Source organism: Triturus cristatus, chromosome 1_2 (genome assembly GCF_964204655.1).
Source record: "Triturus cristatus chromosome 1_2, aTriCri1.1, whole genome shotgun sequence".
Lineage (NCBI taxonomy): Eukaryota > Metazoa > Chordata > Amphibia > Caudata > Salamandridae > Triturus > Triturus cristatus.
In genome coordinates this window covers 1181287264-1181310752 of record NC_140580.1, presented here as the reverse complement: position 1 = coordinate 1181310752, position 23489 = coordinate 1181287264, and the positions used below count along the sequence as shown (strand labels likewise).

The 23489-nt window shown below is 47.4% G+C and overlaps 1 protein-coding gene across 8 annotated transcripts in view; it reads left to right on the top strand.

Moving 5' to 3' along the window:
* The window catches only part of ODF2 (outer dense fiber of sperm tails 2), a 433573-nt gene that overhangs the window by 343081 nt on the left and 67003 nt on the right, over positions 1 to 23489 (top strand). For all 8 annotated transcript variants that reach the window (XM_085614079.1, XM_085614083.1, XM_085614082.1 and 5 more), the window contains one exon: positions 6174 to 6278. In XM_085614079.1, coding sequence (XP_085470205.1) covers positions 6174 to 6278 — 105 coding nt within the window. The remainder of the gene's footprint in view (positions 1 to 6173; positions 6279 to 23489) is intronic.

Below are 23489 nucleotides of genomic sequence, written 5' to 3'. Positions count from 1 at the left end.
CCTTTTTTCAGGCAAGACCATTCAAACCAGGCTGTTTTCCTAGGCAATGTGTATTCTTTTTACAGTGGAGCCTGTGAGAACCCTTCTGGTGACAGTCTGGCATCTGGTTGTTACTATGTGAACGAGTTGCTGTCAGTTGGTGAGGTAGGGTCTAAGGCATTCTAGGTTTGTGCAAGCAAAGTCCATGTAAGTTTCCAGAGTGTGGCTCAGTGCTCTGTGACCAACAGTGTCGAAAGCTGCATAAAGATTGAGCAGCATCAGGCAGCAAGGATTCTTTTGGACGTTTGGGAAAGAGGGCATCTTCCACTACTTGGAGCATGTCTGTTTCACTACTGCAGTGTTGTCTGAACTAATTAACGGTTGTGATGTAGGATTTTCTTGCCGAGGTGCATCTGTAGCTAGGTGGTGACGGCCTTCATGATGATTTTCCCAACAAACGAGAGATGGATTAAAGAACGGAAGTTGGCAAAGTCTGTTGGATCTAGTGCAGGCTTTTGCAGCAGGGGAGGATCTGTCCAGCTTTGAGGCTGCCAGGCAAGTGAGAGCATCTCCTTGTAGGGACTAGATAGATGGTGGGCAGCATGTCATTTGTGTAGGAGGTGGCTTTGAGTGAATTCAGAATGTTGGGGAGGTCAATGCGGTAGATAGCGTGGATAACAAGTTAGTGTTGTGAACAAAAAACTTTGAACCGTGGCTACGTTACATTTGCGCAAAATCAACATTGGTGAACGTGAAAAGTAAGTAAACAAAATGCTCCAGGGAACAGAAGGGAAAACAGCCACTTGAATCCCAAGATCCTTGGTTACAAACAGTAACCAAAGATAAGTACAAAGACAATGAGTTCTTCCCGAGCAAAAGGGCATCAATATCCAAAATGAGAATAGTGATTATGCACAGATAGAGTCCAATCCAGGGGTATCAGAAGTGTTCTTCTTTATTATCTCTGTTGTCAGGATCTCCCCTCAGGGGTTTTGCATAGAAAATCGGATTTTACACACAGACCAAGGATGTTTGCAGCCAACACGTGTTTCGTCTGAGGGCAAATGGCCCAAACGACTTCCTCAGGGCAAAAAGAAATGTATATTTAGCTCAGTAGTATGTGATAAAAAGAGAATTCGTCACAAGCAGAAAAAGTAATTCAGTCATTATTCATCGAATTCTCAAATGTAATTCCAAGGATATGTCCCAGTCGGCGTATATTTTCAATTAAATAGTAAATAATCTGATGAAAGGAGAGTACTCCTGTAAAGTTCTAAAGTCAGGTACGAGTAAGTTAGTGTTGTGACGACTGGGTAGAGGTGATGTGTGGATGACCGTGATGAACTGGCGATGTTAAATCGGATTTTCTCTGTGAAGAAACAGTTGACCGCATTGCATCTGTCGGAGTGAGTTCGGCATGGGGTTGGTTGGACTTTGCTTCTGGTGATTGCATGTCATTGTGTTCTTGTAGTAGGTGGCTTTAGCTGTGGAAATGATGACGCTTGGAGCAGAGTGCTTACAGTAGGTTGAGGTACTCCTGGTATTTTGATCTTCTCTATTTCTTCTCCTGTGTTTGTTTGACACACTTGTTTTTAGTAAGTTCCTGTGTGTACCAAGGTAGTTACAGCTTAGGATCGGAGGAGAACCTACCCACATCTCAGTACACTACATATGGTCGCCCCGCCTCCCCTTCACCCAGATGCATTTCATAGTCTTTCAAAACACCCCTTTCTTTTTCCCTGCCCCTATTGCCTTTAGTAATGACCATGACCATTTCTTCTTTCCTACTCTGTCTGACCCTCTTCTTGCCATCCTTTAGCTCTCCCCAGTCTGTCTGCCTTCTTTCGATAAGCCTTTTCGCTTCATGCTCCCTTCCTGCGGTTTTCCTTCCAAGATCTCGCACTTTTCCCTTCTCTTGTTTCGTTTTCCTGTAGCTTCCTTTTTCTGTAATTGTTTATTTTCCATTCAGGTGACCTTAGATCATATGAGGCCTGTTCTCTGGGCGCTGGCAGTGTCCTCTGTGGATGCTGCTACCTACCACTGGTGTCCCAGGGCCACAATACTATTGCACCTCCACTGGATGACCAACTTACTATATCTAGATGATGCTTAATCTAGGTGTCCGTAGGGGATGGAAGCTCAAAATCAGTAAGACTCCTTAGATAACCCACATCAACTCAATGCTCAAACAGGGCTATAACGTCACAGAAGGAGATCCAAGCACACTTTTAATCCAGGACATGCCGGGGAACGCTTATCCACGGCAAATGTTTCTGACCGTTCTGTACTGAGGCAGGTCAGCTGAAGCAGAACCACAACTTGAAGCCCTGGGCTGAAAAAGACAAGCCTGTGTCCTTATGGGGGTGGATGGAGCAGAAAGGGTCACCCTGAGGTACAGCACTGTATGTCACCACGTCACATCAATGAGGAGAAGGCAAAGATTTCAGTTATCGGATGTTAGCGAGGGACTAAAAGGGAAAGCACAATAGGCCACCTCTTCTAACGGGGTGAATCCACTGGCATTTACCTCTTATAGTGGTTAGTGGTATGTGGGTGCATTTGCCACATTCTCTGTGGTTGAAGGGTATATTTTTTGTGTACCAGCTTATCAAAGCAGTACAGAAGTTTCTATTTCAGATGTCAGGTTCCATTTCTTTTATTTTATAGCGTTTCAGTTTTGCTTTCTCTGACCCAACCTTGTTCCGCAATCTTAGCCTTTTCACCCCCTCATTATGTGCCTGCTGTCTGTCCCACCATTTATATTTCGCTGTGTGGCCACAATGGCAGTGAAGTAATATACAGTGGCACAGGAACCGCATTGTATGAAACCAAATCACTGCCGTAAAATGCCTTTCTTATCACTGCCCAAAAGCATCCTGCTTGATTCACTCACTCTCTTCCTGCTTGATTCACTCACTCTCTTCCTGCTTGATTCACTCACTCTCGTCCTGCCTGATTCACTCTCTCTTCCTGCGTGATTCACTCACTCTCTTCCTGCCTGATTCACTCTCTCTTCCTGCTTGATTCACTCTCTCTTCCTGCCTGATTCACTCTCTCTTCCTGCTTGATTCACTCACTCTCTTCCTGCTTGATTCACTCACTCTCTTCCTGCTTGATTCACTCACTCTCTTCCTGCTTGATTCACTCACTCTCTTCCTGCTTGATTCACTCACTCTCTTCCTGCTTGATTCACTCACTCTCGTCCTGCTTGATTCACTCACTCTCTTCCTGCTTGATTCACTCAATCCCTCTTCCTGCTTGATTCACTCTCTCTTCCTGCTTGATTCACTCTCTCTTCCTGCCTGATTCACTCTCTCTTCCTGCTTGATTCACTCTCTCTTCCTGCCTGATTCACTCTCTCTTCCTGCTTGATTCACTCACTCTCTTCCTGCTTGATTCACTCACTCTCTTCCTGCTTGATTCACTCACTCTCTTCCTGCTTGATTCACTCACTCTCTTCCTGCTTGATTCACTCACTCTCTTCCTGCTTGATTCACTCACTCTCGTCCTGCTTGATTCACTCACTCTCTTCCTGCTTGATTCACTCAATCCCTCTTCCTGCTTGATTCACTCTCTCTTCCTGCTTGATTCACTCACTCTCTTCCTGCTTGATTCACTCACTCTTCCTGCTTGATTCACTCACTCTCTTCCTGCTTGATTCACTCACTCTCTTCCTGCTTGATTCACTCACTCTTCCTGCTTGATTCACTCACTCTCTTCCTGCCTGATGCACTCACTCTCTTCCTGCTTGATTCACTCACTCTCGTCCTGCCTGATTCACTCTCTTCCTGCGTGATTCACTCACTCTCTTCCTGCCTGATTCACTCTCTCTTCCTGCTTGATTCACTCACTCTCTTCCTGCCTGATTCACTCTCTCTTCCTGCCTGATTCACTCTCTCTTCCTGCTTGATTCACTCACTCTTTTCCTGCTTGATTCACTCACTCTCTTCCTGCTTGATTCACTCACTCTCGTCCTGCCTGATTCACTCTCTCTTCCTGCCTGATTCACTCACTCTCTTCCTGCTTGATTCACTCTCTCTTCCTGCTTGATTCACTCACTCTCTTCCTGCTTGATTAACTCACTCTTCCTGCTTGATTCACTCACTCTCTTCCTGCCTGATGCACTCACTCTCTTCCTGCTTGATTCACTCACTCTCTTCCTGCTTGATTCACTCTCTCTTCCTGCTTGATTCACTCACTCTCTTCCTGCTTGATTCACTCTCTCTTCCTGCTTGATTCACTCACTCTCTTCCAGCCTGATGCACCCACTCTCTTCCAGCCTGATGCACCCACTCTCTTCCAGCCTGATTCACCCACTCTCTTCCAGCCTGATTCACCCACTCTCTGCATGCGTTCTTCACTCATTCCCTCTTCCTGCTTGATTCACTCACTCTCTTCCTGCCTGATTCACTCACTCTCTTCTTGCTAGATTCACTCACTCTCTTCCTGCTTGATTCACTCACTCTCTTCCTGCTTGATTCACTCAATCCCTCTTCCTGCTTGATTCACTCACTCTCCTCCTGCCTGATTCACTCAATCCCTCTTCCTGCTTCCTTCACTCAATCCCTCTTCCTGCTTTATTCAATCCCGCTTCCTACTTGATTCACTCACTCTCTTCCTACTTGATTCACTCACTCTCTTCCTACTTGATTCACTCACTCTCTTCCTACTTGATTCACTCACTCTCGTCCTGCTTGATTCACTCACTCTCTTCCTGCTTGATTCACTCACTCTCTTCCTGCTTCCTTCACTCAATTCCTCTTCCTGCTTGATTCACCCACTCTCTTCATGCTTTCTTCACTCATTCCCTCTTCCTGCTTTATTCACTCACTCTCTTCTTGCTTGATTCACTCACTCTCTTCCTGCTTCCTTCACTCAATCCCTCTTCCTGCTTTATTCAATCCCTCTTCCTGCTTTATTCAATCCCTCTTCCTGCTTTATTCACTCACTCTCTTCCTGCTTGATTGACTCACTCTCTTCCTGCTTGATTCACTCACTCTCTTCCTGCCTGATTCACTCACTCTCTTCCTGCCTGATTCACTCACTCTCTTCCTGCCTGATTCACTCACTCTCTTCCTGCCTGATGCACTCACTCTCTTCCTGCCTGATTCACTCACTCTCTTCCTGCTTGATGCACCCACTCTCTTCCTGCTTGATTCACCCACTCTCTTCCAGCCTGATGCACCCACTCTCTTCCTGCTTGATTCACTCACTCTCTTCCTGCCTGATGCACTCACTCTTCCTGCTTGAGTCACTCACTCTCTTCCTGCTTGATTCACTCACTCTCTTCCTGCCTGATTCACTCACTCTCTTCCTGCCTGATGCACTCACTCTCTTCCTGCCTGATTCACTCACTCTCTTCCTGCTTGATGCACCCACTCTCTTCCTGCTTGATTCACCCACTCTCTTCCAGCCTGATGCACCCACTCTCTTCCTGCTTGATTCACTCACTCTCTTCCTGCTTGATTCACTCACTCTCTTCCTGCCTGATTCACCCACTCTCTTCCTGCCTGATTCACTCACTCTCTTCCTGCCTGATTCACTCACTCTCTTCTTGCTAGATTCACTCACTCTCTTCCTGCTTTATTCACTCTCTCTCTTCATGCTTTCTTCACTCATTCCCTCTTCCTGCTTTATTCACTCACTCTCTTCCTTCCTGATTCACTCACTCTCTTCCTGCTTGATTCACCCACTCTCTCTTCCAGCCTGATTCACCCACTCTCTCTTCCAGCCTGATTCACCCACTCTCTTCCAGCCTGATTCACCCACTCTCTTCCAGCCTGATTCACCCACTCTCTCTTCCAGCCTGATTCACCCACTCTCTTCCAGCCTGATTCACCCACTCTCTTCCTGCCTGATTCACCCACTCTCTTTATGCTTTCTTCACTCATTCCCTCTTCCTGCTTCCCTTCATTCTCTCCGCAAATCTTCCATCTCGTTCAAATATTTTTCCCTGGTTCATTTTTGTCTGCGATCCCATTTTTGTGATACCTGATGTTTTGCCCGCTTCACCCTCCGCCTCTCTTCCTGCACATTTCTCTGCATTTATGCTCTTGGCCTTTCTAGTCTTAATGTCTTTCTTTCTCCTTGACTCTCACTACTCTTTACATAAATGTCTCCTCTCCCCTCGCATACCTGTCCTGTTGCCCTTGTCTCCCATTTGTTGACCAATTTATCTGATTCTTTGTTCCCAGGTGCAAAAGACTAGAATGGAAGCTGATGAGATTTGCCAGAAACTTGAGGAATGTGACAAAGAGAACAAACAGGCGAAGGAGGGCATGAACCGGGAGGTTGAGGCGGTAAGGACCCTTGCTAATTTCTGCAGAGTGGGTAGTTGGCACTTTTGGAATGGGTGCCGTGAAGACACTGGGTTGGTGTTCATCCTAATTCAGATATGGCTATGGTCATGCCTGCACGTTCACCCACTACCTTCGTTTCCACAGCTCTGACCTTGCATGGTTTCTACCGTGCACAGATGTTCATGCATAAATATAAAGGTAGGACGTTAGACCAATTCTCCTGGGATCAAGCCTTTGACACATGCTTCCGGGATCTGGCCTGTGACCCCTTCTACTGGGAGCATTCTCCCTAACCCATCCTATGCCTACTCATGGTTTCCTACTGAATTCCAAGAGAAGTGAGCTTGGAGGCTTTGTAAAGGGACTTTACTACCTTTCGAAACCAGGCTGTAGTTTCAGAAGCTTGTAGAGAAGCATTCATGTAAGGCATTCAGGTTTTTTGCATGCTTGTGAGAAAGTGCCATCTTTCTTGCATTGTATGCCCCCACTTTTTTCTGAATTGCTGAATGTACTTTGACTGAGTGTGCCCTGGACTCCTGCCAATCAGGTGCCCAGGGCCTATGTTCCTTCCCTAAAACACAAAACACAAATTGGCAAACCCTGGCCACATGTCAGCCCCTGGTAAATGGTACCCTGAAGACTGAGAAGTTTGGTATCAAACATCTCAGCACATTAAACCCACACTGATGCCAGTGTGGGATTTAATGTACCAAGCACCCCAGAGGGCATCTTAGAGATGCCCCCTGAAACCTAACCTACAATCCACGTCTGTTCTGAGGCTGCCTAGGCTGCCACACAGCAGACATGTTGCTGGACCCCTGGGTAGGAGAGCCCCTGCTCTCCTGGGTCTGAAACAATGCACATCCTGGGCGAGGTGCTAAATCTCCTCCCCCAGGATGAGCAGGGGGAAGCTTCAAAGGCATGCCGCCTCTGTGAGCTTCCCCAGGCCACTGCAACCCCCCACTCTGGCGGGAAGCTTGGCCGGAAACCCCAAATAAGGACAGGGGATGTGCCAGCCTGCCAACCCCACCCCTCAGGTGGGGGAGGCGAGGTGAAGCACATTCCCGGGCTCTTGCCATCTTGAAGATGGGAAGCCCTACCCAATCAGGACTAGGCTACTGCCCCCCTCCCACAGGAGAGAGGCAGGATAGGGGGTGTACCCACCCCAGGACAAGTACCCATTGGTCCCTGCCCTTCACCTACCTGTAACGCCCCTAAATCTAGTATTTAGGGGCACCATGAACCTTCCTTCCCCAGATTGCAAAATCCGCAGTAGAGCTAGAAGAAAGAAGACCTGCCCTGCAGCTGCTAAGAAGAGGAAGACACCAACTGCTTTGGCCCCAGCCCTACCGGCCTGTCGACCCTCGAACCTGCTCCTGCTCCAACCCGGCATCTCTTGTGGCCAGCAACCACACAAACGCTGGAGGACCTGGCTACCTTTTGACTCTAAACCCCTGGGACTCCCATGAGTAGAGGTTCTACTCAAAATCTACTTTTAATCCCTGGCAGCAGCCCGGAACCGCGAACCCTTCCCACTCTACACCCGCCAAGCCTGGCATGTGCCGGAGTGAACAAAGACCACGAGGACGACCCCACGGCGACTGTGACCCCAAGTCCGGCACCCAAGGACCTCCCTCGACACTCCTGAAGAAGCCTTGCAGCCTTAGAACCAGGTGCCCCCCCAACCGCGATCAACAGAGGGTAAGATTTCCCGACACCAAAAGGCACCCCTGCACCCGGTGGCCCCCTGTGCCCCGCCCGGGGTACCTACCTATCCTCCAACTACCCAACTTACCTCTCAAAGTGGTGGTGGCACCTGAAGAATCTTCGTCCCCGAGCTTGCAGTCTTTTTCTAAACAGGAGATTTCCCATTGAAATCAATTGAGCGCCCGAAGGCTCAAAAGCACCCTGCACCCAGCCTCCCGAGTGGCCCTGGCAGTGTAACCTCTACACCTATCTACTTCCCCACTTGCCCTGAGTAAGTGACCAGAGCCCAGCTCCCACAGCCGCGTGGCCTGCTAGTCAGCAGCCACCAAGCAAGGCCCCCCAACCTCTCGTAGGATAACATTGGGCCTAACTCTCTCTGCACCCGGCCGCCCTTGTGCCGCTGAGGGTGAACCAACTGTACCTACCTGACCCTGAGAGACCCCTGAGTCTATGCCCAGAACCTTAACTCTGCCAGTCGAGTACTTACTTTTAAACTGATAACTCAATTTTCTCCATGATAACTCAATTTTCTCCATAGGGTAACATTGACTGGCTTTTCCTGAAATTTCTTCTAAGTGTGGACTTTTAAAAACTTACAATAATCACCAAAAATCAGCCGAGTAACGAAAACTAAAATACTCACCTGCTCTTGGGTGAGCTCCCAGTGCTGGATCTTGGTGCCCAGCACTGACTCTGAAAAATACTTACAACTGTACTTACCAGTAACCCAATTTTCTCCCATAGGAAATCATTGACTGTTTTTCTGTGAAATGTCTTCTAAGTGTCAATTTCTGCAATCTTTAAATATTCTTTAAAAATCGTATAATTTCTGAAAATGTAATTACTTACCTGTTTTGGATAAAGGTCCCAGTACTGAGTCTATTCACCCAGTACTGGATTACAAAAGTAACGAGAACATACTATACCTGCAACTTGAATTTTCTGGCATAGGGAATCATTGACTGTTTTCTATGAAATATTTTCTGTCAACTTTTAAAATAGCAAAATATTGTCTAAAAATCATCACAGTAATTAAGTCGACTTTCATCACTTGATTCCAAGTACTGACCCAGGACTGAATCTAGGATCCAGTCCTGGAATTCCAAAAGTAATCCTAAAAGTAATCTATTGCAAATAACTTGAAACTTCCATTGAACTCAATGCATTATTGAGTTTAAAATTGTTCTGCCTATTGCAACCACTTGTAACTTTCTACAAAAGTCACTTGCATATTGCAAAAGTATTTATATAAAGCATCTCATACTGAGAAAGTATATTTTAATACCTATTGTTGGTTCTAAAATAAAACAAGCATATATTTTTTTTATATAAACCACTGGCCTAGAGTTCAGTTCTTGAGTGTGTGAGACCATTTGCTGACTGAGTGTGTGCAACAAATGCTTTACACTGTCCTCTGATACTGCCTTACTGCTCGACCAAGCTACCACTTTAGAGAGTAAGGTTATATCTAACTTTAGCCTCTGCCAAACCTCTGCGGACTGTGGACTCTGTACACCCTGTACCTCTCTGGGAACAGTATATACCGAGCCACTTTCTCACAATGCTTCCTCCCTCGGTCCCTTTTGTTTATTTTCTCTTAAATGAGGTTTTTTTCCTCATGCCGTATGAGTTCAGACTCTTGTCAGTAGTTTATAGCAAGATGCTCAGGTGCCATCTTACATTCCTGGATCTAGTCCGTGTTTGCGTTCATGTCTTTGTAGGATGGTGAGGTGCTTTCCCTTTAGGGACTCCATTAGGCCAACTTTGAGATGTAAAGTGGTAGAATTAACTTTTGTCATATTTTTCCTTTGCTTCTTGTCCTATAACTCGATTAATAGGAAATTCTGGATCTCCTATAAACCCTTCACGCACTTATGTGATCGTCTTGAATGATGTATTGCAGAGTTCTTTGTGGCACGTGATCACATCTTGCTGGTGATAATGGTCCCAGCTTAGATGATTCAGATGGATTGGGTGCATGTCCTTGTGTAGGAAAGTGGGATTCTGTTGCAGTAACCCCCCCCACTTTTTGCCAGACTACTAATGCACTTTGACTTGATGTGCTCTGGGGCCCTGCCAATCAGGTTCCCAGGGCCTGTGTTCTTTCCCCAAAACTAACCCAATTGGCATCTCTGGCCACAGGCCAGCCCCTGGTAAATGGTACTACATGTACCCAGGGCGCTGTGACCAGGGAATACCTCTAAGGGCTGCAGCACTTATTGTGCCACTCTTAGAGGCCCTGTACCTTTTCACACACACACTACCTTTACAGGCTGCATGTTTTGGTTCAGAACAAAGTGAAGGGTCGACATGGCACACATCCCTGTGTGCCATGCCTACAACCCACTGCCCTGGCATAGACCAGTCACCCCTCTAGCTGGGTGCCCTATGCCAGTGGTGAGGGTACAGGTGCAAGAGCCCTGTACCCCTGCAGTGTCTAAATCAATTCTTAGACATTGTAAGTGCAGTGCTGCCATTAAGAGTATATGGTGCTGGGAGCTTGTCATTACGAACTCCACAGCACCATAATGGCTACACTGAAAACTGAGAAGTTTAGTATCAAACTTTTCAGCACATTAAACCCACACTCATGCCAGTGTGGGATTTAATGAAAAATGCACACAGAGGGCATCTTTGAAATGCCCCTGGAAAAACCACCAGCCTCTGGTGGGTTCCCTGACTGGTGCACACCAGCCTGCCACCACGAGACATGTTTCTGGACCCCTAGAGTGGGAGCCTATGCTTCCTGAACCCCTGAAACAAAGCCTTTCCTGGGCGAAGGTGTTCACACCTCCCCCAGGTCAGGAAGAGCCATGTGTAGCAGGGGAGCTTCAAAGGCCTGGCAGCCTTTGTAATGCAGCCCCCAGCCTCTCCTGCTATCAGGACCAGGCCCCCTTCCTGTTCCCCTCCCTTTCGGCGGGAAGAGAGGCAGGAAAAACTAGCCAGCCCAGGAGGTGTGCCCACCTTTGCCAACTCCACCCCTCCGGTGGGGGGCGAGGTGTAGCCCACTTTCCAGTGCTCGCCATCTTGCAGATGGCAGGCACTCCCCAATCAGGACTAGGGATTGTGCTCAATCCCCCACGTGGGGTGAGCACAGCAAAGGTGTAGTCACCCTAAGGTCAGTAGGCCATTGGCTACTGACCTCAAGACCCCTAAAACTCCCCCTAAATACAGTATTCAGGGGGCAGCCCTGTACAAAGAAGACAGATCCAGCCTGACCAGAAGAAGAAAAGAAGGACCAAACAGCTGTGCAGCCAGCTAACAAGAGGACAACGCCCACTGACTAGGCCCCAGCCCTACCAGCCTGTCACCCCTCGAACCTGCTCCTGCAAAATCCCAGTGTGTCCTGCAGCCAGCAACCTCGAAAACTCCGGAGGACCTGCCTGCCTACACTTCCAAGACTGCTTCTCCCGTGAACACCGGATTTGTTCAAACTGCAGCTTCTGGCTCCGGCCGGACACCGCGAATCCAGCCCACTCTGCACCCGCCTAACCCGGCCTGAGCTCGAGTGGAAAAAATACAACGCAAAGGTCCCCCCGGCGATCCTAACCCGAGATGTGGCGACCCCTGACCGGTCTCAAGCCTCCAGCCGACGCCTGCAGCCTAAATCCAGAAGGCCCCCCTGACCTCCACCCGGAGCTGGTAAGAAGATCCGACCCCAAAAGGCACCCCTGCACCCGACTCCCCACGGCCTTGTGTGCCCAAACCAACGGTGCCTAGCCAACCCTTAACTTCCCAACTTACCTCTCGAAGTGGTGGTCACACCCAGAAGTCCTTCGTGCTTTTGCAAACCGGAGGTTCTCCTTTGAAAACAACAGGGCACCCGACCTCAAAACAGCACCCTGCACCCGGCCGCCCTAGTGCCGCTGAGGGTGCACCTTTGGTGCTAATTTGGTTCCCTATTTGCCCTGCCCTAAACCCTAGGAGCTTTGCTCCCACAGCCGTGTGGCCTGCTTGCCAGCAGCCACCAACCGGAGCCCCCCTATCCTCCATAGGATAACATTGGGCCTCAACACTGTGCACCCAGCCGTCATAGTGCTGCTGAAGGTGAAACAAAAGTGCATCACTGACCCTGGGGTACCCTGAGTCTAACCCCAGAACCTTAATTCCCACAGGCGATTACTTACCTGTGAACCGATAACCTGTTTTTCCTCCATAGGATAACATTGACAATTTTCTTCCAAAAAGTGTGGAGTTTTGAAATCTAAAAATATTCTTTAAAAATCGCACAAATAACCAAAACGTATTTACTCACCTGTTTCCAGGAAATGTCCCAGTGCTGAATCCAGGCATCCAGCACTGAGTTAGAAAAGTAACGTGAAAAGTAACTTACCTGCAATTTACTGAAAAAGCCTATTCATTCCAATGTACTGTTTTTGCCAAGTGTTGCATACTACTGCTTCCCTGTAAATCAAACAAAGTACAATTTCTATTGCATTTTCAAACTGTTCTATATCCAGTAACGTATTACTGAATGAATGAATTTAGACTTGTAAAAGTGCAAACTTAGCCCAAGGGCGTCAAGGCGCTGGATGCAAAACATCAGGGGACGAGAGTAAAAAGGATCATGCTCCTACTGAAGGACCACGAAAGTGCCCGGTCTTTAAGGCCTTACAAACTAAAGGTAGCGAAGCCTCACTAGAAATGTTCAATGGAAGAGACTTCCACAATTTGGGCGCCATAATGGAAAAGGCTCTGCCACCCCATTTAGCCTTCTTAAACCTGGGAACAATAAGAAGGTTTTTGTCCGAGGCCCGAAGAGATCTGGAGGGAACATAATGACAAACGATCGACTTAATGCCCTCCGGACCAGAGTCATAAAAGGCGTCATGAGTCAGGCATAGGATCTTAAAAATTATCCTATCATTCATCGGGAGCCAGTGCAGAAGCTTAATCGAGGCTGTAGCTGAGTGAAATCTAGAAAGGTTCAAGACCAGTCTGGCCGCTGCGTTCTGCACCATCTGCAACCGATGGATGAGACCTTTATTAATGCCCAAATAAAGGGCATTACAATAATCCAGTCTTGACGTTACCAAGGCCACAACGGCCTGCTTGCATGCTTCAAAAGAAAGTTAGTGAGAGATCTTTCTAAGAATCCTGATGATACCAAAACAGGTGGAAGCGGTCCTGTTTACCTGCAGCCTCAGAGAGAGCATTGTCCATGATCACCCCTAGGTTCTTCCCTTGAGAAACTGGACGCGGACAGTCCCCCAGCGTGGCCGGCCACCAATCACTGGACCAGATTTCCTGATCCCTCCCAAAGATCAAGACCTCGGTCTTCTCTCCATTCAGCTTCAGGAAATTTTGAACCATCTAGAGGGAAACTGCCTCCATGCAGCTCCTAAAATTAAGGGCCGAGTCTTTTACAGTATGTGTTATAGATTATTTGGGTGTCGTCCGCATAGGACAACACCTCCAGCCCAAAAGATCTTACCACTTTTGCAAGTGGGGCCACAAAAATATTAAAGAGTGTAGGGCTCAAAGAAGAGCCCTGGGGGATACCACACTGCAGAGCTTATGGGGCTGAAAAATACTGGCCTAATGTCACCCTCTGTTCACGTTCACCAAGGAAGGAGGCAAGGAGACTCAAAGCTGTACCCCCGACACCCATCTCTCGAAGGCGAGCCACCAGCCTATGAGGAGATAAGGTGTCGAAGGCCGCGGTGAGATCCAAGAGCACCAGAAGAGTAGTACGGCCAGCATCGACCTGAGTCCGGATATTATTAAAGACTGCCGTCAAGGCTGTCTCCGTACTACGATATCTCCTGAAACCATGTTGAGAGCCATCCAGGAGATGATGGTCTTTTAAGTATGTGCTGAGATGGAGATTTAAATAGGCCTCCAAGATCTTGGCAGGGACGGGAAGCAGGGAGATCGTCCGGAATTTTTTTAATTCACCAGGGTCTAAAGAAGGTTTCTTCAATAGCGGTTTTAACTACCGCTATCTTCCATAATGACAGGTAAACTCCTTCAGAGATGGCGACATTCATGACCTTCATGAAAAAAGGAATCCCGATCTCCCGGCAGTTTTTTAACACCTTGAGCGGGAAAGGATCTAAAAGGGAGCCTGAGTTGACATGGTCCAGGAGCCTATCCGTCACCTCCAAGGACATGGGGGGGGGGGGGGGAGTAAGGAGCCTAGTGGTCTCCCCCAAGGGGAGGCCCTCACAAGAGGGGATAGACGTCTCCATTCCAGACCTAATACTGGAGTTCGCTATTTCCAACAGAGCATAAATATCAGAGATTTTAGCTTGAAAGAAATCTGATATTTAGTCACAGAGTTCCTGTGAAGGCTCTGAGGGATTAGATACCTGCGGGGAGATGAGGGAATTAATGACCTTAAAAAGATCCCTAGAGGATTTCAGGGAGGTGGTAACCCTGGAAAAGTATAATCTCTTTTCTTTCTTATACTCTTTCAGGCATTGCTTATGTTGTTCCCTCTCCGAGGGTTCTAAGTGAGCACGCCACAACCTCTCCTGTTTACGACAGCCCTGTCTAAGTATTCTAAGTCTTTCTGTAAACCAGGGAGCCGAAGGCCTTATTCTTGCCGAATAATGCTTTTTGACCGGAGCCAGGAAATCCATTGCTGCTGTCAGAGTTTGAATTGGCGTCCAGCTGCTTGGCGGGCTCCAACTTATCAAGGAAATGCAGAAGTGCATCCTTGTTTATATGGTTAAAATTCCTTCTTTCGTCTAGTTTCTTATCACTCGAGGCAGGTGATAATGAGGCCTGAAAGTACAAATCAAACGGGACAGCACAATGATCAGACCAGGCCAGGGGGATAGGCTGCCCCACCTTTAGCCTAGGATCATTAGAGAAAACCCCAACGAGGATATGCCCCGCATTATGCGTGGAACTTCCGACCAGATGAGCAAGACCACAGCAGCCCAGAGTTTCCAAGAGGCCTTGAGCATCCCTACAGGAGGTGTTTTCTAAATGAAAATTGAAATCCCCCAAGATCGTGATGTTGGATCTATCCAGATAAGGTTCTACCAATTTGCCAAAGTCCTGACTGAAGGATGTCCTTGGGCCCGGTTGTCTGTAGCATAAAATGCCCGAGAAGCTTTCCGTGGGGTGAAGATTGATCGAAAAATAGTAAGCCTGATAAGGGTGAGAGGGAGTGGTCAGAGCCTGTGTGCGACCGTACTGAAATGTATTTAATGCTTACCTGTGCCAGGCTTGCTTGGTTCTAAAAAGTAAACAACCGTATATATTTTTACACAAGCACAATTGGCCTAGAGTTCAGTTCTTGAGTGTGTGAATTTATTTGCTGACTGAGTGTGTACATCAAATGCTTAACACTGTCCTCTGATACTGCCTTACTGCTTGACCACTCTACCACAAATAGAGAGTAAGGTTCTATCTAACGTTAACCTCTGCTTACCTTTGGGGACTCTTGGACACTATACACACTGTACCTCACTTTGGTGTAGTATATATAGAGCCAGTTTCCTACACCTTGGGAGTAACACAGACTGCCACACGTGCAAACAACTCTTTTTGGCTTATTCATCTTGTATTTTGTTGTCTCTAAGGAACCTCATGTGATCGAGCTTTGTATTCAGAAAGATTATTGGAAACATCCTCTCCAGGGACTGTCGTAAACCTTTCAATATCATGATTTAAACGTTTTTGTTCATGAGCTTGTTAGATCTAGCTTTTTTTCCACTTCTTGAGACATGAACCGGTCTGATGTGGCTGTATTGCGATTCTTTGTAGTCTGGCTGTGTGCGATTGTTAGGTGTGAGTCTGTATGGCCGGGCTGCTCTTTGAGTGTGACTCTGTAATCGGACCTTATTGATCTCAGAGTTGAGCACCTTTATGACCTATGGTATTGCACATTCTTTGAGCCTTCATCGGCGTGAGTTGTCTATGTAGCTGTTTTTAGTGCATGCCTTTATGATTTGGATTTATGATCTATGTGTAGCTGCAGTTCTCTTAGGTGTGAGTACGTATGATTTGCGTGTAGCTGCGGTACTTCGGGTGCGAGTATGTATGATCTGTGTGTAGCTTCAGTTCTTCAGGCATGAGTATGTATGATCTGCGTGTAGCTGCAGAATTCTATTGCGAGTATGTATGATCTGCATGTAGAATGTATGATGTGTGTAGCTTCAGTTCCTCAGGGCGAGTATGTATGATCTGCGTGTAGCTGCAGTTCTTCAGACATGAGTATGTATGATGTGTGTGTAGCTTCAGTTCCTCAGGGGTGAGTATGTATGATCTACATGTAGCTGCAGTTCTCCAGACACTAGTATTTATGATGTGTGTGCAGCTTCAGTTCCTCAGCGGCAAGTATGGAAATCTACTTGCTGCTCTTCAGACACAAATATGTATGATGTGTATCATTTTAGTTCCATCATGGGCAAGTATATATGATCTGCACGTAGCAGCAGTTCTTCAGGCGTGAGTAAGTATGACCTACGTGTAGCTGAGGATCTTCAGACACAAGTATGTATGATACGTGTGTAGCTTCAGCACCTCAGGTCTGAGTATATATGATCTGCGTGTGAGCAGCCGATAACTCTTAAGCTGACTGCAGTATTTCTTAGTTTTACTGGCGGTGCCTCTTTGAGCTGCCGATTACGTTTAAGCTGACTCCAGTATTTCTTAGCTTCACTGGCGGTGCCTCTTTGAGCTGCCGATTACTCTTAAGCTGACTCCAGTATTTCTTAGTTTTACTGGCGGTGCCTCGGTGCTTCTTTGAGCAGCCAATTACTCTTAAGCTGCCTCCAGTATTTCTTAGTTTCACTGGCGGTGCCTCATTGAGCATCCGATAACTCTTAAGCTGCCTCCAGTATTTCTTAATTTCACTGGCGGTGCCTCTTTATGCAGCCGATTAGTCTTAAGCTGCCTCCAGTATTTCTTAGTTTTACTGGTGGTGCATCTTTGAGCAGCCGATTACTCTTAAGCTGCCTCCAGTATTTCTTAGTTTTACTGGTGGTGCCTATTTGAGCAGCCGATTACTATTATGCTGACTCCAGTATTTCTTAGTTTCACTGGTGGTGCCTTTTTGAGCAGCCGATTACTCTTAATCTGCCTCCAGTATTTCTTAGTTTCACTGGCGGTGAACCCTTTGAGCAACCGATTACTCATAAGCTGCCTCCAGTATTTCTTAGTTTCACTGGTGGTGCCTCTTTGAGCAGCCGATTACTCTTAAGCTGCCTCCAGTATTTTTTAGTTTCACTGGCGGTGCCTCTTTGAGCAGCCGATTGCTCTTAAGCTGCCTCCAGTATTTCTTAGTTTCACTGGCGGTGCCTCTGAGATTGGGTGCTGCATTAGTACAGGTCGCGCTGTCATTGTGCAGTGTTTTTAAAAGTACCAGTTTTTGTATTTTCGTTTTTTTCTTGGATTCCCCCTGTTTTTATTGTTCTTCTGCCTGGGTACTCGTCCCCTCACTTGCATTTAAAATCTGGAAAGCGCACCGCCGTTTGGCGGGTCCGGGTCCCGGGGTTGGACTCTTGTGGGCGCCATTTTGGCTTGGGGTGGTGGAGATTTAGGCGGGCGCCATCTTGGAGCGTCCCCACGCTCGAGCTCTTTATTGCGACGCCTACTTAAGGCGGACTCGCTGGTCTTTCATTTAGATTGGGTGCTGCATTAGTGCAGGTCGCGCTGTCATTGTGCAGTGTTTTTAAAAGTACCAGTTTTTGTATTTTAGTTTTTTTCTTGGATTCCCCCTGTTTTTATTGTTCTTCTGCCTGGGTACTCGTCCCCTCACTTGCATTTAAAATCTGGAAAGCGCACCGCCGTTTGGCGGGTCCGGGTCCCGGGGTTGGACTCTTGTGGGCGCCATTTTGGCTTGGGGTGGTGGAGATTTAGGCGGGCGCCATCTTGGAGCGTCCCCACGCTCGAGCTCTTTATTGCGACGCCTACTTAAGGCGGACTCGCTGGTCTTTCATTTAGATTGGGTGCTGCATTAGTGCAGGTCGCGCTGTCATTGTGCAGTGTTTTTAAAAGTACCAGTTTTTGTATTTTCGTTTTTTTCTTGGATTCCCCCTGTTTTTATTGTTCTTCTGCCTGGGTACTCGTCCCCTCACTTGCATTTAAAATCTGGAAAGCGCACCGCCGTTTGGCGGGTCCGGGTCCCGGGGTTGGATTCTTGTGGGCGCCATTTTGGCTTGGGGTGGTGGAGATTTAGGCGGGCGCCATCTTGGAGCGTCCCCACGCTCGAGCTCTTTATTGCGACGCCTACTTAAGGCGGACTCGCTGGTCTTTCATTTAGATTGGGTGCTGCATTAGTGCAGGTCGCGCTGTCATTGTGCAGTGTTTTTAAAAGTACCAGTTTTTGTATTTTCGTTTTTTTCTTGGATTCCCCCTGTTTTTATTGTTCTTCTGCCTGGGTACTCGTCCCCTCACTTGCATTTAAAATCTGGAAAGCGCACCGCCGTTTGGCGGGTCCGGGTCCCGGGGTTGGATTCTTGTGGGCGCCATTTTGGCTTGGGGTGGTGGAGATTTAGGCGGGCGCCATCTTGGAGCGTCCCCACGCTCGAGCTCTTTATTGCGACGCCTACTTAAGGCGGACTCGCTGGTCTTTCATTTAGATTGGGTGCTGCATTAGTGCAGGTCACGCTGTCATTGTGCAGTGTTTTTAAAAGTACCAGTTTTTGTATTTTCGTTTTTTTCTTGGATTCCCCCTGTTTTTATTGTTCTTCTGCCTGGGTACTCGTCCCCTCACTTGCATTTAAAATCTGGAAAGCGCACCGCGTGTACTTCGCATCTGGAGTCTGAACGTGAGATCGTTGGTCAAGCACCATCAGTGCTTACGTGACATCATCGAAAAGGACTCTCCTGACCTTATCTTCCTCACTGAGACTTGGCTTCAGGATGCGGATACTGCAATACTCAATCTGGCATTCCCTTCTAATTATACAGTGTTCACTCTTAATCGCACTTCTAGAGGGGGTGGCATAGCTATGGTGATAAAATCCTGCTTCCCGGCTGATTGGAAAGCTCTTGATTTACCAGCGTGTGAGAGCGCCTCCTTTAAGGTAGCTTTCAGTCATCAGTTTACACTTAGTGGTATGCTTATATATCGTCCGTCAGGAAATGACACTGTCTTCAAGGCCGCTCTTACTGACGTGGTCAGCTCTTTAGCCCCGAGATGTGCCAATTTTAACATCGTAGGTGACCTTAATATCCATTTTGATCAGAGGTCATCAACACCTATTAATACCTTGTTAGCGGATCTTGAAGCCATGCAAATGACCCAGCTAGTTACCTCCCCTACCCACATTGGAGGTCATATCCTTGACCCCCTCTTTACCACACTGGAGCGGGTTAGGGTCTCTGACCCGATGGCGGTAGGTTGGTCGGACCATCTGCTGGTTAAAGTTTCATGCCCTATAGACGATCCTCAATTTATACCTGTGGATAGACTGCTCCTTAAAAGAAATTGGCACAAGCTCAAACTGGAGGAGTTTTATAAGATCTTGGAGGCACAGCCCCTGGGCAATCTGCTGAACGTGGAACAAGGATATGAGCAGTTTTGTAACTGGGTCCTAGCCGCCCTTGATTCTCTTATACCGATGCGCTGGTCGAAATGCCATGCTAAAGTTCCCAGCCCATGGTATAATGATACTCTTGCCGAGCTTAAGAGAACGTGCCGGCAAGCTGAGAGGGCGTGGCGGAAATCCTTTGATCCCACCGTGAAATCTTCGTATTTTGCCCAGCTTAAGATTTATCATAGGGCAATCTGTCAAACCCGGGCCGCATACTATGCTTTTGAGTTTCAGAATAGCCCCAACCCGTCTAAATTAATTTTTAAGGTTCTTAAAGACCTTATGGGGAAACGGGCCACCTCGGTGGAAATCTGCACGGACTCTCACTGTGAAAGTTTGGCATCCTTTTTCGTGGAGAAAGTGCAGGCGATCTACCGAGGATTTACGTCATCTGTGCCCAGAGCTGAGCAAACTGGTGTGATGGCTACTGTTCACGAAACCTTGTCCTTCCTGCCAGTAATGTCTGACGAGGTTTTCGACACTCTGAGCCTAAAAATTAAATCCGGTTCTTCATTAGATCCGCTGAAGCCAGAGCTATTCAGACTTCTTGCTCCCCTATGTCGTGAGCCTTTACTGGATTTGATCAATCTATCACTCACATCGGGCGTGGTCCCTTCTCACTGGAAGCAGGCAGTGGTCAGCCCTATTTTAAAGAAGCCTAACCTTGACCCCCTATTGCCAGAAAACTACCGTCCCATCTCCCTCCTGCCCTGGACCACCAAGGTTACTGAGGCACACGTGAACTCCATCTTGTCTGCCCACCTTTCTCGAAATAACATTCTTGACCAGAGCCAGAATGGTTTTCGTGCACAACACAGCACCGAAACTGCACTGCTCTTTATGACCGAGCACTTGCGAACGGTGCTGGATGCTGGGCAGACAGCGGCGCTCCTCCTGTTAGATCTGAGCGCCGCGTTTGACACGGTGTCTCACGACATTCTGATCCGGCATTTGGAGGGAGTGGGAATTGAGGGGACTGCTCTCCAATGGTTTCGCTCTTTCCTTTCGGACCGGTTTTTTAAAGTGGCTATTCCACCTTGTCAGTCCTCTTTCCATCCACTGGGGCTGGGGGTTCCGCAGGGCTCTGCGTTGAGCCCCACTTTATTCAACCTATATGTGATGCCGCTGGCTGCTGTCGTCAGACAATGTGGCCTAACCATGACATCGTATGCTGACGACACGCAGCTGGCGGTGACACTCAGCGGTGCCCCCGAGGTGAACGCTCCCAGATTTCGTGCAGGACTCATAGCCGTGGCAAATTGGATGCGAACCAACTGTTTGCAGTTAAATGCCAATAAAAACGAGGTCCTGATCTTAGGTAAGCAAGCGGAGCTTTGGGGAGACCAGTGGTGGCCTCCAGAATTGGGGGTGACTCCCATCCCAGCTGCCGAAGTTAAGAACTTGGGGGTTTGGCTGGATCCTAAACTCTCTTTTACCAGCCACACGAAGAAGGTTGCAGCTACCTGTTATGGTATTCTGCGAGGACTGAGACCGGTCCTCAAATTCTTCGACCCCCCTACTCGGCAACTGGTGGTCCAAGCCTCCATTCTTTCTCGGTTGGACTATGGGAGTGCGCTGCTGCTCGGAGTGAATCAGGCGGAGGCTACTAGATTGCAAAGGGTGCAGAATGCCGCGGCGCGTGCCATTGTTGGCCTCCCTAGACAGTGTTCTGTCTCTGTAGTTTTGACCTCCCTTCACTGGCTGCCAGTCAGACAGAGAATTAAATTTAAGGCTCTCTGCCTGACATTTAAAATCTTGAAGCTTTCCTCTCCTCCAGCCCTTGCTAAGCTTGTTTCCTCCTATGTTCCTACGCGGTCTCTTAGATCAGAATCTCTCCATCTGGCGGTCAATACACGGTTTAGACTGAGTAGGATGGGAGGGCGCTCCTTTCGAGTATTAACAGCAGGATTATGGAATTCTCTTCCTGTCCATATACGAGCCCTGAACAGTCTTACTTCCTTTAGGCGCGCCATAAAAACTTTTCTGTTTCCAATCGCTGACTGATTCCCTCCTTTTCCCTTACTAGTATCGATTTGTTGTGTTGTGGCACCTGATCAGGCGCCGGGACGCCCCTTGGCTGGGGCAGCTGTGCGCCTTATAAATACTATTAACATAACATAACAATTACTCTTAAGCTGCCTCCAGTATTTCTTAGTTTCACTGGCGGTGCCTTGGTCTTTCTTTGAGCAGCCGATTAATCTTAAACTGACTCCAATATTTCTTAGTTTTACTGGTGGTGCCTCTTTGAGCAGCTGATTACTCTTAAGCTGCCTCCAGTATTTCTTAGTTTCACTGGCGGTGTCTTGGTGCTTCTTTGAGCAGCCGATTACTCTTAAGCTGCCTCCAATATTTATTAGTTTCACTGGCGGTGCCTCTTAGCAACCGATTACTCTTAAGCTGCCTCCAGTATTTCCTAATTTCACTGGTGGTGCCTCATTGAGCAGCCGATTACTCTTAAGCTGCCTCCAGTATTTTAGTTTCACTGGCGGTGCCTCTTTGAGCAGCCGATTACTCTTTAGCGGGGAACAACCTTTACAACGCAACTTTTACAACGCACTACCTTTACAACGCATTTTTTACAACGCATAATCCATTACAACGCATGACATTACAACGCATGACACTACAACGCATTTTTAAAAACTACCTTTACAACGCATTCCATTACAACGCATACTACCATTACAACGCATACCATTACAACGCATAATATTACACTACACTATCCAACACTTACCCTACTGTTGCACCCCCTGGAGTTAGAATAGTAATTTTTACCCCTATACTATCCAACACTTACCCTACTGTTGCACCCCCTGGAGTTAGAATAGTAATTTTTACCCCTATACTATCCAACACTTACCCTACTGTTGCACCCCCTGGAGTTAGAATAGTAATTTTTACCCCTATACTATCCAACACTTACCCTACTGTTGCACCCCCTGGAGTTAGAATAGTAATTTTTACCCCTATACTATCCAACACTTACCCTACTGTTGCACCCCCTGGAGTTAGAATAGTAATTTTTACCCCTATACTATCCAACACTTACCCTACTGTTGCACCCCCTGGAGTTAGAATAGTAATTTTTACCCCTATACTATCCAACACTTACCCTACTGTTGCACCCCCTGGAGTTAGAATAGTAATTTTTACCCCTATACTATCCAACACTTACCCCACTGTTGCACCCCCTGGAGTTAGAATAGTAATTTTTACCCCTATACTATCCAACACTTACCCTACTGTTGCAACCCCTGGAGTTAGAAAAGTAACTTTTACCCCTATACTATCTAATACTTACCTTAAATGTAATTTAATATTATGCGTTGTAATGGTATGCGTTGTAAAGGTAGTATGCGTTGTAATGGAAATGCGTTGTAAAGGTATTTTTAAAAAATGCGTTGTAGTGTCATGCGTTGTAATGTCATGCGTTGTAATGGATTATGCGTTGTAAAAAATGCGTTGTAAGTGCATGCGTTGTAAAAGTGTGCGTTGTAACGTCATACATCCCTCTTTAGCTGCCTCCAGTATTTCTTCGTTTTACTGGTGGTGCTTCTTTGAGCAGCCGATTACTCTTAAATTGCCTCCAGTATTTCTTAGCTTCACTGGTGGTGCCTCTGTGAGCAGCCGATTACGCTTAAGCTGCCTCAGTATTTCTTAGTTTTACTGGCGGTGCCTCTTTGAGAAGCGGATTACTCTTATGCGGACTCTAGTATTTCTTAGTTTCACTGGCGGTGCCTCTTTGAGCAGCCGATTACTCTTAAGCTGCCTCCAGTATTCCTTAGTTTCACTGGCGGTGCCCCTTTAAGCAGCCGATTACTCTTAAACTGGCTGCAGTATTTCTTAGTTTCACTGGTGGTGCCTCTTTGAGCAGCCGATTACTCTTAAATTGCCTCCAGTATTTCTTAGCTTCACTGGTCGTGCCTCTGTGAGCAGCCGATTACTCTTTAGCTGCCTCCAGTATTTCTTAGTTTTACTGGCGGTGCTTCTTTGAGCAGTCTATTAC